This window comes from Amphiprion ocellaris, chromosome 10, assembly GCF_022539595.1.
Source record: "Amphiprion ocellaris isolate individual 3 ecotype Okinawa chromosome 10, ASM2253959v1, whole genome shotgun sequence".
NCBI lineage: Eukaryota > Metazoa > Chordata > Actinopteri > Pomacentridae > Amphiprion > Amphiprion ocellaris.
Genome location: NC_072775.1, coordinates 28,874,540 through 28,888,295, shown reverse-complemented (window position 1 = coordinate 28,888,295; position 13,756 = coordinate 28,874,540). Strand labels below are relative to the sequence as shown.

Sequence of the window (13,756 nt, the reverse complement as noted above, 5' to 3'; positions counted from 1 at the left end):
CAAGTTATTTAAAAACCAGATGTTTAAAAGCTACACTTTGCCCTGGTGTGATTACAGCTTCTACACCTGCAGCCTTACATTTTGTTGCTGCATTTATTTTTCCTTTTTGTGAAAGTCAGCAGCCTCCAGGGAGACAAAAATGGACGATTCCAGCAACAGATGTGAATACAACAAATTGATAATTAATCATGTCTATTATAAATTTAAAGTGCTAGTATTAGCAGAGCTAGAAATATTCCTCTTTTTAATTCAAAAGTACTGATATGAAGCTGATCCATTAAGCTTTCTAAGAAATAATTTTGAACAAATTTCATAAATCCTTAGTAGTGAAGACATCTAAGATCTATCAGACAACCTTTAATGCACTATCTTTTCGTGTCTAGTGCTGGGGGATTGCATCAGCGCCCGAGCCAACAGGACCACGTTGTGAGATTTGTGTGGTCTGCTGATGCGTTCATGTACTGTAGGAAATCTTACAGCTGAGTGATCACTTGGGCTTTCACGGCCAAAATGGCTAAATGATGTTTTTGTGTATTTTAAATCTAAAAAAAAAAAAAAAAAAAAAAAAAACTTAATGTGGACAAAACTGCTGCAAATCTAGGCTTTAGCCAAACTATAATGATAGATTTTGGTTCAAAGGCTTTAAAACGTGACAGTATTTAAGGAAGAACTTCTAACATTTTGTTGTCTTACTGTCTCCCACACAAAATAACTGATTTCATTTTAGAGGAAAATAATAATATCCCTAATAGTTTCTTTAAGATATGTTTGGTTTATGTGATGTCCTACATCTGTGGTACATTTAAATAACTTAAAAATTAGACTTTTTAGACAATTGCATTGTAATATTAAAAATTTCATAGATAGATAGATAGATAGATAGATATCATTTCACAGATATTTGCTGCTATTTGAAAGGAAAAAATTGTATATTTAAGAAAAATGGTACATAATTTTCTGACTTCCCTTGTTTTGTGAAATGACATAATATCTAGTAAAATCATAAAAAAGTATTGATTTACACGTCCACTAACAAAAACCACAACAGGACAAAAAACAGGCCACACTTGTGCATAATGTCCACATAAAAAATATGTACTTTTATAAATGATAATTTGGTCTTTTACAATATTTTACCATAAAACTATTTGGGCTAGACCTGAATATCCGAATATTCGGTGTTATCCGGATATTAATTTTGAGATCCGAATATACCCCCACCCACCCACCCACACACACACACACACACACACACACACACACACACACACACACACACACACACACACACACACACACACACACACACACACACATTGGTTTTTTTTTACTGTATTTAAATCAGTCAAAAAAACTAACTCTTTTTAACTTAAATTTTCTGATAATTGAAAGAAAAATTGTGTATTTTAAAATTATGAGAAATTGTAAATACATTTAAATGCTATTTTACAGATTTACTCTGTTTTGGTAAATTACAGATAATAACTAGGCCAAAACTGTAAATAATGTCCACATCAAAAATCTGTATTTTTACAAAAATTTCACAATGTGTGACTGATATTTACATTTATTTTTACCATTTCAACAGTGTGTAAGCATTGCAGTATGTATTCTGCCATCTTTAGCTCGAGCTTTCTGGGACCTTTGCTGTCAGATTTTCATCAAAATGTATGAAATTCAATATAATTCAAATCACAAATCAGACAAATTACAGGTAAAGTTACTTCTTAAAGCTCTGCTAGTCAGCTTAAACCTCAGCAGTTTAAATTTGTGTCAATTTATGGCAGACATAACTCCTGCAGCTACCTCGTGTTTATTGTGTCAGAATTTCCACACCGACACTCTCCTCCCGCTTCACTTTGTTTCATGAGGCTCCTGAACGCACCACCGGAGTTACCAGCAGCCCGTCAGAGGCGCAGTCGAACAACGCCTGCGCTGCAACCAATCAGAGGCTCCGCTGGGCTGTGACGTGCAAGGGAACATGTCCGCAGCGTGGTGGAAGGATGGGGGGGTGGAGGGTAAAACCTAAAACCGGCCCCTCCGTCAGGAAATCCGGATAGTCGCTCACAGACTGAAACACGGAACCTGCAGCATCTCGTCATCATGCTCTCCATGTCCGAGTTTGTCTCTGGGTGAGTTTTTCTGTAATATTCTGATTATAAACTTAAAAAAAACAAAACAAAACACCAGTCTGAGACTAAAACTTGATTTCTGACGCTACATGTTTGATTTTTTCTGCTTGTAATTTAACATCAGATGTGTGTTTCCACTGATGCTGGCCGTTGGGGCTGTTACCGGGTTTTCATTGCTCATATTACATGTGGACGCGGTGTTACTCTGATGAAACGCTTACGAATGCAGCTCCTGTGTCCACATCCGAAGAGTAAAATAGGCAGAGGCCTGTTTAATTACACTGGTCCTAATTAAAAACAGCTTGAGAAGCGCCTAATGTGGTGTGTTTAAAATAAGTCTGAGGAGTCTTTTATTAACCCAATAAGGCGCGGAAAAACCCACGGTGTGCTTATTCGTGGGACGGAATGATTAAAAATAAACAAAAAACGTGACGCCAAGACCAGCCCAGTGACCTATCAGCGGCTCAGGAGGGTGAGTCAGGCTCCTGAACTGAGACCTTCTGTGTTTTTTTTTTTCATTTGCGCTCATGTGGCTCAATGTGAGGTGTCCCTGAACCTGCCACAGCTGGCGGCCAGAGAGGGTTTCCATCACCGCTAAAATGAACAGAGTGGGTCAGCCGCACTGAGAGGAACGAGGATAAAAAAATAGAGGGCTCACAGTATTTTTTGCTTTCTGTGTATTTTTGGCATCATTGTCAATATTTTGTGTAAATATATCGCCTTCTGCCTCCCTTATCTCAGGTGCAACTCTCAGAATTTAGTTAGATCCTTTTGTATCAATATATTTTCATGAACTGAACGCCAGTGTAGAAATGCTTCTTAGCTTCTGGGGTAAAATGTGTCAGAGGAAGCTGCTGAGGGCTCATTTTGTTTTCAAGAGTCTCGGGCTCGATGTGGGCAAAATGATTTTTGGATCGGATTAGACTGGATTCAACTTTACAAAATTTACAAAAAGAAAAAAAGAGGATGAACTCATCTGATGCCTTTTGGGCGAATTAATCCACAGAGTGGAGGTCAGCGGCTATGTTGGGGTGTCCTCACATGTGTTTCATAACGTTACTCACTCATACTGCCAAGAGGCTGTACACAGTTTTTAAAAAAAGACATCCTTAAAAATTGTAAAATAAAAATTGAAGAAATGTGAAAAGCTGGCATCAAGTGTGCCAGGAAAAAAAAACAAAACTTAAAAACAATGGAAAACTGTCATGTTATAAAATGGTTTAAAAAATAAAATAACAGCAAATATATATAAAATAACTACATTTTTAGCTGATTTAAATGCAATAAAACAGTTTAATTTTACACACACTGTAAAAGAACTAATTACAATTTGTGAAAATGTAGATTTTTTTATTTTTATGTAGACATTATTATTCGTTTTGGTTGTTTTTTTCATTTTTTACGATCAACATGTAAATTACAACTTTTTTTCTGATTTTATTTGTTATTATTTGTAATTTAACAGGGAACAGGGAAAATGTATTTGTTATTTAAAAAAATATGTTCTTAAAATGCAAAATTTTTCTTTGAAATGGCAGCAAATTTTTTTTCTGATTTAAATCAAGTAAACATTTTTATGGTCATACATTGTAAAAGAACAAACTATTCTTTCTAAAAAATAATAATTTTTGATTTGAACATTATTTATAGTTTTGGCTTTTTTAAAATTTATTTTTTACTGTCAACATGGAAATTAATGCTTTTTTGCTGTTATTTTATAACATGTCTTTAATTTAACAACAAAAAAAAAAGAAATCTGTAAAATGATGTACATAATTTGTCTTTTAAATAATAGCAAATATTTGGAGAAGAAGGATATTTTTGGTAATTTAAATACAGTAAAATTAATGTAATTTTTCAAAGAGCCAATTACCTAGAAAAATACAGATTCTTACTGTGAACATTATTTACAGTTTTGGTTTGTTTTTTAGCAGTTAGTGTGTATATTAGCATAAATTGAAATTTTATTATTGTTCTGAGATTTTACTGATTTTAATTAATAATTTTTTGCTGTCATTTTACTAGATATCTATAATTTAACAAAAAAGAAACAAAGCTGAAAATCTGTAAAATAAATAAATCGATTTTGTCCTTTTATATGCATAATTTCTTTCAAATAATGGCAAATATATGTTGAAAATTCTTTTTGTTGTTGTTGATCTAAATACAGTAAAAGTTGTGTAATTTTATGTTTGAATGTTTTAGAAGAACAAATTACAATTTGTGAAAATACAGATTTTTGATATGAACATTATTTACAGTTTTGGTCTGCTGTTTAACACCTGACATGTATAGTATAAAATGAAAAGTTATTACTTTTCAGGGATTTTACTGATTTAAATTCATCTTTTTTTAGTGTCATGTTTAAAGATATCTGTAATTTACAAAAAAAAGGCCAAAAATCTGTAACATAAATTTTTATATTTTATATAGATAATTTGTCTTTCAAATAATGGCAAACATATGGGAAAGAATGATTATTTTTTTTGCTGATCTAAATATAGTAAAAGTTGTTTAATTTTATGTTCGAATGTTGTAGAACAAATTATAATTTCTAAAAATATAGATTAATTTTTTGATGTGAACATTAATTACAGTTTTGGTCTGTTTTTTAACAGTTAATATAGATATTAGTATAAAATGATATTTTTTGTGTGATTTTACCATTGTAACCCATGTAATTTAACAAAACAAAGAAACTATTAAATAAGGACAAGTTGTTCAAAGTACAACATGTTTTTTTTACAGTGTATGTTGGTACATGTCTGCTTCATGTTTGTTTTTCTTGCTCTCTCAGTGACAGCTATGAGGAATGTCGGGCCACGGCGGACTGGCTGATGTCCAACACTCAGGTCCGACCCACTGTGGGAATCGTGTGCGGTTCAGGGATGGGAGGACTCGCCGAGACGCTCAAGGAGCCGCAGGTCTTCAAGTACAGTGACATTCCCAACTTCCCCCGGAGCACAGGTATGCACAGCCTGCAGCTGTTTTGGAAAATCACAGCAGTAAATGTGTTTGTGCATGGTTGCAGGTTTTGATTAAATGCACTGGCTGTCTAACTGTGTGTGTTTTATTTGTGTTGCAGTGCACGGTCATGCTGGCCGCCTGGTGTTTGGAACGCTAAAAGGGAAGCCGTGTGTTTGCATGCAGGGCAGATTCCACCTGTACGAGGGTTACCCTGTCCAGAAGGTGAGTCTAGATGAACACCTGCACCAGTAGGCTTAGTTTAAAGAGTCCATATCCGGCTTTTGTGGGATTTTAATTTCCTTCAGAGTGTCATATATCTTTTCTTGTGCATGGAAAATGTCTGCAAACCTACAAAGCCCAAAGTCCACAACAAAGAAAACACTACTAATTACCTGCTTGAAACCACCATGTTTGACGTCCAGGCTTTTTTTCTGTTACTTACTTACTTACTTACCAGGGATGTTAAAGATTAGTGATTAATTGCTAATTTCCAGTAATAGTATAACTGATTAAAAATAAATTAATCACAAAGGCAGAAGACAAAGCACATCCATGCCAGAAAATGTACCGTATATTAGCTGTAGTACCTGGTGAAACACAGGAGGCGATCACTCCAACTACCAGCAGTTGGAAACCAAAAAACAATGTGGGAGTTCTTCCAGTTAACTAGATCCCCCAAAAAAGAAATTTTAAACCTGTGAAGCCTAATGCAGACTACACGACTGCATTTATCCATTGTTTACAGTTTGCCTCTGATAAATTCTTGAGCTCTGAGGCAGCATTCAAGTCTGCACATGCATTCACAACACATAGAGTGTTGTCTAATTCAACTCCGAGACACGGCAGCATTTTTCAAACATGTTTTCTTGTGTCATAACCAACCACAAGATGCACTTAATAATAAACAATAATAAAATCACCTTTGAGATCAGCCTGAGATGGTCATTGAGCTGTATCCAATCAGAGAACAGGAAACCAGATGGAGGGTGACAACACCACGATTCTACAATTTTATTTAGCAGATGCTTTTATCCAAAGTGACGTACATCTGAGAGTAGATACAAAAACAGTTACTTCTGCTTGACTTAGTATTACCATTGTCTCTCAGCAACCACAATAATCTAATAATCTGTGAGTCTCACAGTAGAAGTTCCAAGACTTTAGAAGCCTTGTAGTCTGCACCAGCTTTAAATGTTCAATTTAAATGATTCAAATTACAGGAGATATTACATTCGATATGAATGTTTTCTATCTCAATCTTCATATCACTAAGCCACGCAGATACATTTATATGGTGGGTTTTGCGATATTTGCTGCAAAGACATTATCCACCACCAAAGTAGAAGTAGATTAACATTTGTTTGTACTTGTGTTTCCATAGATATTGTCCTGGTAACAAAGTGTTATGCACAGACTTTCCTGTGCAGTTTTCAATAGGACAGGTTCTTTGATTGAGAGTATATTTCATGAAAACATCTAATCCAGAGAATTGTCGACACACACAGCTGTTAAGAGTTTCAAATGTAAATCTCAGGTTCCAGATATGACTAGAGGGGATTAGGAAAACATGTAGTTGTGTGATTTGTGCACCTTTTAAAATATTACGTTGAACATCTGCTGGATGTTTTTAGCAGTTCAAACGTTGTCTAGACACAGTCGGCAGAGGTAACATGCTCCTCCTTTTATCAGATTGTCCATCGTGGAAATATCCTTGTTTGCTCTGTTTGTTGTTAGTTGACACACAGATTAGGAAAAAGACATGTTGCTCCAAAAACATTGAGAAAGAACACATATTTTGAATTTCTATTCACTTATTTAGTCTTTGCCTCACGTCAGGTTTCTTATATCTGGCCCAGTTACAACTCTAATACTAAAAGTGCTCATCCACAATGTTATTAAATCTTAAAATTGTGGGTGCGCATGTGCGCTTTATATTCACTTGTGCATTCCAGATCACGCTGCCCATGCGAGTCTTCAAGCTGATGGGCGTTGAGACGATGATCCTGACCAACGCAGCCGGAAGCCTCAACCAGGACTACAAAGTCGGAGACGTCATGATCATCAAGGACCACATCAACATGCCGGGATTCGCTGGAATCAACCCGCTGGCTGGACCCAACGATGACAGGTAGGTACTGAAGAGAGTGAGGGACAGAAACGGATACTGAAAGTAGTGTTTTAGTTTAGTTTCCCTCCCAATATGTGACTATAATTAGGATGTGTGATGAGGGGAGATATTCAGTCCTGGATCACTCTGTGTTTTGTGCTTTCAAATGGGCAACAAACGAGCCTCACAGGGGAATTTTTCTTTCCGACTTTAAAATCTATAATTAATGCAGCTTTCTTTAATCCCTTATTTAGTCACAATGCCCAAACTAGTCATTAGCACGCCCTCAGTACATGTCTCACTCTGGTGCACCATGGCAACACTTCAGTTTGCTCTCAAAATGAGCATCAGTGATGGTTAGATGTAGGGCAGAGAGGCCACAGAAAATGTCACATAAGTCATCCTTTTGCGTAAATGTTAGTTTCCAGTATTAGAAATCATGCTGTGGATTAGCATAATCTACAAATAGTTTATTTCAAAGATTCCATAATTGCAGAATATTTATGATTAAATCAGAGAAACCAAGTCATTTTTTGAAAAATTGCAAGTAAGCGACGTTGACATTGACACTGCTCAAGTGACTCAGTTGTTCCAAGTTTTCCCTGCCGCCTTATTTCTTCCAGTAATTTATGTGCATTTTTGCAGTCTCCTACACAAAACGGCCTCTCTTCAGCCTCGGAGCAACAATAGGCATCTGATGTCAGCGTCAACAAACTCGTCTTTTGTTTCCAATGGCTACCAGCTTTACATGACACTCGATTACTGCACGCCTCAGAGTGGAGCTACATGTCATTACAGAGGATAATAGCAGTACATTCAGTGTTTGTTTAAATCGATTAGGTGCAGAATGCGTTGAGCGATTTATTTTACCAAACTAATGTTCCACCCATGTAGTGAGATGTTTAATAAACTGTCTTATGCAATGCTGGTTTACCGTTTATCAGCATGAAGCACCACAATCGGTGACACATGAGGTTTTTCACGTCTCACTGCCATGTTACCAAACCTCAAGGACTTGCTGCTTTAGTGTTCTATGAGTCATCTGGGGGCAATTTTAGTATTTCAGTGTTATGCAAAAACTATGCCGATTCCTTCCATTGGCTGAGCTTGACTCAAAACTCACCTCCAATCCTTCAGGTTCGGCGTCCGCTTCCCCTGCATGTCCGACGCCTACGACCGCAAGCTCCGGCAGATGGCACATGATGTGGCATTGGAGCTGGGCTTCAGTGACTTCCTGCAGGAGGGAGTTTACTGCGTGCTCGGAGGTCCGTCCTTCGAAACCATCGCCGAGTGTCGCATGCTGCACCGGCTGGGCGCTGATGCTGTCGGTGAGTGTTTGAATTGCAACCTCCATCACATGCATGTGCAGCTCAAAAAAAAATTAGGGAAACTTCAAATTTGATAACTTTCATATACATATACACATTAAGTAACATATTTTGAGCCTTGTCTTCATTTTAAAGGCCCCACAGATGCAGTAATTTGTGGTAAAGGAAAGGAGCCACACCCAAATGTTGAGAGTATATTCTAGTAATTTGAGATACTAGATTTCTGATTCTCATTAACTATCCGGCCATAATCATCCAAATTAAAACCAAAAACAAGGCTTGAAATAATCCCTTTACGTGTAATGAATATAGAATATTAAAAAGTTTACCATGTTGAACTTAATTATGAAAAAAAAACTTTTTTGCAAATTACAATTTTTTTTACCTGCAACTGTACATGTACACAGTTGTATTACTCTAACTGAAAACACCTTCTTTGACGTGATGCATCACCACACCCTAAGCATCAGAACTCCTTGAGTAACACAAAAGTTTTTTTAAAAAAATGAGGATCAGAGAACAACTTCAAACATTCAGGTTAACACAAAAGTCCAAATAAAAGCACAAACACAAAGTGTACAGTCATCCTGCCAGCTGAAAAGATCAGTTCAGATCATCTCAGTTAATTGCATGATGACTAACAGCCAGGAATTACACCATGACAACTAACAAAATAGTTATCATGAAAAATAATGCATGACGCAAAACACTATTCTACATGATAAGCACAGACTGATACCTGCATTAATGGATGCACAATTATATGGATATATTTGGTGTATCACACCTTAGAGATCAGTTCAACTGTCACAGCAGCAGTGCAGGTGTCAGCGAAGCAAAAACTCCTCTTAAATGCCAGGCGCAACCGCTATCAAGCAACATGTCAGTCGCAATGCAATATGCATGTGTAAATCCTGCCTAACTGAGGCTGTGACAAATCCAGCAAATTAAATAATTAATCATCATACTTTACATTGATTCCCCACTTTATGTTGTTACTCCGCCAAGGAACGGCGGAGTTATGTGACGATCGGCGTACGTTTGTCTGAATCTGTCTGTCTGTCAGTCTGTGTGAAACATTACTGAAAAACGGAGCAACAGATCTGATCTCTCTGAGTGCTTTTCTAGTTGCTATTGTTGTTTTGTTTACCAGGGTTTGAAGGAATATGAAGATAATAATAATGATAAAACAACTAAAAAATGATACAAAATGACTACAAAATGTGAAACAAAACAACCACAAAGTGACAAAATGGCAACAGATAAATCCAAAACAACTAAAATGAGACACAGAATGTAAAGAATGTGACACATGACAGAAAATTACCTTAAAGAGACACAGAATAACCACAACATAATTAAAATCACCAAAATGTGAAACAAAATCATCTAAATGTGAAATAAAATGACTAAAATGTGACGCAGAACTCCTAAAATGTAACACAAAACAACCAAGGTGTGAAACACCATTACCACAAAGAGACATAATGGCAATAATTAAATAGAAAACACCTAAAAGGGGACACAAAATGAGACTCAAATTGAATAAAATGAGGCACAGAATGTGACACCTATGACAGAAAATTAACTTCCAAGATGGGGAAAAAAGGGAAACAAAATTAACTAAATGTGACATAAAATGACCAAAATGTTACATAGACTGACTAAAATGTGACATAAAATGACCAGTAGGAGACAAAATGGTAATAATTAAATACAAAATGACTAAAAGGGGACACAAAATGACTGAAATAAGACACAGAATGTCACACATATGACAAAAAATTATCTCAGAGACACAGAATGGCCATGAATGATGTGAAATCACCAAAATGTGAAACAAAAGGGCCATAAAGAGACAAAATGGTATCAAATAAATGCAAAACAACTAAAAAGTGACACAAAATGAGACAGAATTTGACCGAAAATGACCTCAAAGAGACATAGAATGGCCACAAGAGATGCAAAAGGACAAAAATGTAACACAAAATGACCAAAGTTAGACACAGAATGACAGAAAATCTTATTTTATTGTACACGTTTTTGATATATAAAGATTTGGGAAACAATATTTTGATTAGACATGTATGTATAGACACTGTAACATTGCTGACAAGAGACTAAAGTAATAATTAAATCAGCATTAACAAAATCAAATACAATCTGATGACAGGTGACCAATGTATCTTTACAAACCAGAACTTCTAACTATAACGTACAGCGACTAACGTGAATAAAGCAGTATGGTATTTTACCTTTTCTGTCTTCTATGCAGGTATGAGTACGGTACATGAAGTAATCGTCGCCCGCCACGCCGGGATGCGCTGCTTCGCCATGTCTCTGATCAGCAACCAGTCAGTGATGGACTATGACAGCGAGGAGAAGGCCAACCACGAGGAGGTCCTGGAGACGGGCCAGCAGAGGGCCGAACAGCTGCAGAAGCTGGTGTCCACCATGGTGGCTCGGCTGGAGCACAACAACAACAACTCCTTCTGAAGATGCTTTCCCATTCCTTCTGCTGCAGCTGATCCTGGGTCAGCTGTCCTGCTCTATATTTTTAACACGTTTGTTAGAATGCTAAAAGAAAAGGTATAGAATCTTAAACTTCCAGGCTGGGGTTCCTACTCAATGAAGTAGTTTCTTAGCAAAATAGTTTTTAAAAAGTTCCTCCAAACTGTTACATTAAGTCTTTTCCTTCTGGAAATTGGTCCACTTTTCTACACATTCCTCTATCAGCTCCGTTTACATTCTCTTTGAGTTGTACACATAAATTATGCCATGTTAAAGCATGTGTACTGTACTGTGTCCAACTGACTTGTGTTTCAGTGAAACAGCATTTTATTGTAAAGTTAAATTATCTGAATATTTATTGTTTTAGTTCTCTCACATTCCCTCGATATCTAATAAAGATGAATACAGTTTTACTAAACAGGACCGACTCACCGTTCATACGCTCATGAAATAGTGACCAAGTTGGAAATCATTTGTTGTAGAATCAAAGAATTTTTAAAATATTCGAAGATATTTATACTAAATTTATTTAAGTAGCGTTTGTATTTGTCTTTTTTAATATAGTAAGTGCTGGATTATCTTAAAGGGATGATGCGACCAAACATGTAGATATGCCATGTCTTATCACTGTGTTAACCAACAGAATGGGTGTCTGTGCTTTTAGAGATACTTTACTAAAAACTGTACAAACAGGGATTGATTTTTTTATAATAAATGACTCAAATTGAAAATAAAATGTTGTTTGTGGGCTTCATTTCAAAGTTAAAGATTGAATCTGCTTACTTTTGGTTCGTTCATTTGTAGGATTGTGTGGGATCTTTGGCTTTCAGACAGATCATGCGGCCTCTGTTGCTCTGATGGTCATGTTGCTTTGCCCTGTACAACATCAGAAAGATCAGCCCATTCCTGTCTGAACGTGCAGCACAACTCCTGGTACAGGCTCTCGTAATATGAAGCATCGACTACTGCAATTCCTTACTGGCAGCCCTCCCCGCATGCACAGTCAAACCTCTGCAGATGATCCAGAATGCAGCAGTATGTCTGGTTTTCAACCAGCCAAAAACAGCTCGTCATCCCACTGTTCAGATTGCTTCACTGGCTTACAGTTGCTGCCCGCATAAAATTCAAAACTCTGCCACTTGCATTCAAAACTACAATGAAAACAGCTCTCTCCGACCTGAACTCTCTCATTCAGGTGTACACTCCCTCACACTCACTACGCTTGGCCAAGAAAAGGTGCCTGATACAACCACAACAGGGCCGGTCCATAGCTAGACTCTTGTCCTCTGTGGTTCCCTGGTGGTGGAAACCAAACTCTGTTCGATCTGCAGAGTCCCTTTCAGTCTTTAAGAAAGGACTAAAAACCCAGCTCTTCCCATTATCACACTTTAACTTGTTTTTATGGAACTTACCCAGGTTGTTTTCTCCTGACTAGATCCTTGCTTGTGTTGCATGTATATTGCTTTGGACAAAAGCGTCTACTAAATGAAATTGTAGAATTGTAGATCAGCCACAACATTAAAATCACCTGCCTAGTATTGCGCAGGACCCCAATGGGCCACTAAAACATCTCTGACCTGCAGGGGCAGGAACGTAAGACCTCTGGAGGTGGTATTTGCTGTTGCTGCTGCTGCTTAGGTTTTGTAGGCTGCATGGATCTGACTTGTTCCGGTGAATCCCAAACTGGGGGAAGTTGGGGTTGAAGCAGAGCAGTTTTTGCAGTTGATGGGATGCTTTATCCTTCTGGTGATCAAGGTGTGTGTGCAACAATGTTCAGAAGGTTGTCAAAGTAACATCTACATGAATGTAAGGGAGTATCCGACATTTTCCCAGCAGAACGTTGCATTGTAAGAAGAAAATCAATGGTTTTAATACATTCTTATCTTCTACTCATCAAATTAGTAGTTTCTATTCAAAAGTACCATAGAGCCAAATTCAAATTGAGCAAAGTGGGCAACAGTATGCACAGCCCCGAAGGCCTGAGGCATATTGGGTTTTTTGTTTTTGCTATTTTATCAATTGCATATTTCTTGGAATTTGAGTCATTAAAGCCAATATAAACTGACAAAAGGACATTAATGACCCCCTCAGTTAAGTTTTTTACCTGGTTAACATGACCATATGTTAACAAGGTAACATCTGGACGTTTGTTAAAAGGTGTTTTTTTTTAAATATAAGTTTAAAAGACATAACAATCAAAATAAGCAGTAAAAGCCATGGCTGAGCATTTCTACCTTGAACTTTCAGTTTACCAGAGATGGTCTTAAAGACACGGATTCACCCCAACAAGGTTTCATATGTAACAGATCTAAGGAACTAATCCTGTCAGCTAGCAGGATGAAACTTTCTGTACCTTTATTCTTCCTCAAAATCAGTCTCTGTTTCCGACCTGTCTGGCTAAAATATTCCAAAAATAGTTATTTGCCATTATGTAGTTTGAAGTCATTTTACAGCCAAAAAGAATGGGTGAGTGGAGAGAAAAGCACAAACTTAATAAAACTGCTAATTCTGGAAGAAACAATGGTGCAGAGTAAAATCTAAACCATTTTACGAATTGATTATTTTTTGTGAAAAAAAATATGAATTAGTAACTCTGATGCAAAGAGGTGAATTTCTGGGGGTTAAATCAGTGACAAGAGGGTGCTTTAAAGTCACATTTTATACATACTTAATCATTTGAGGTCCTGCCTTATTAGGGTCCGAGCACCGAG

General features: G+C 36.8%; 1 protein-coding gene across 1 annotated transcript; it reads left to right on the top strand.

Annotated features, from left to right (window-relative positions):
- The first annotated feature begins 1,976 nt into the window (after window positions 1-1,976).
- Window positions 1,977-11,781, top strand: LOC111564906 (purine nucleoside phosphorylase-like). The gene is made up of 6 exons (XM_023264772.3): window positions 1,977-2,132; window positions 4,930-5,099; window positions 5,218-5,321; window positions 7,052-7,227; window positions 8,344-8,534; window positions 10,810-11,781. Exons 1-6 carry the CDS (start codon window positions 2,104-2,106, stop codon window positions 11,028-11,030), a joined length of 891 nt encoding a protein of 296 aa, XP_023120540.1. The 5' UTR covers window positions 1,977-2,103; the 3' UTR covers window positions 11,031-11,781.
- Window positions 11,782-13,756: the final 1,975 nt, after the last annotated feature.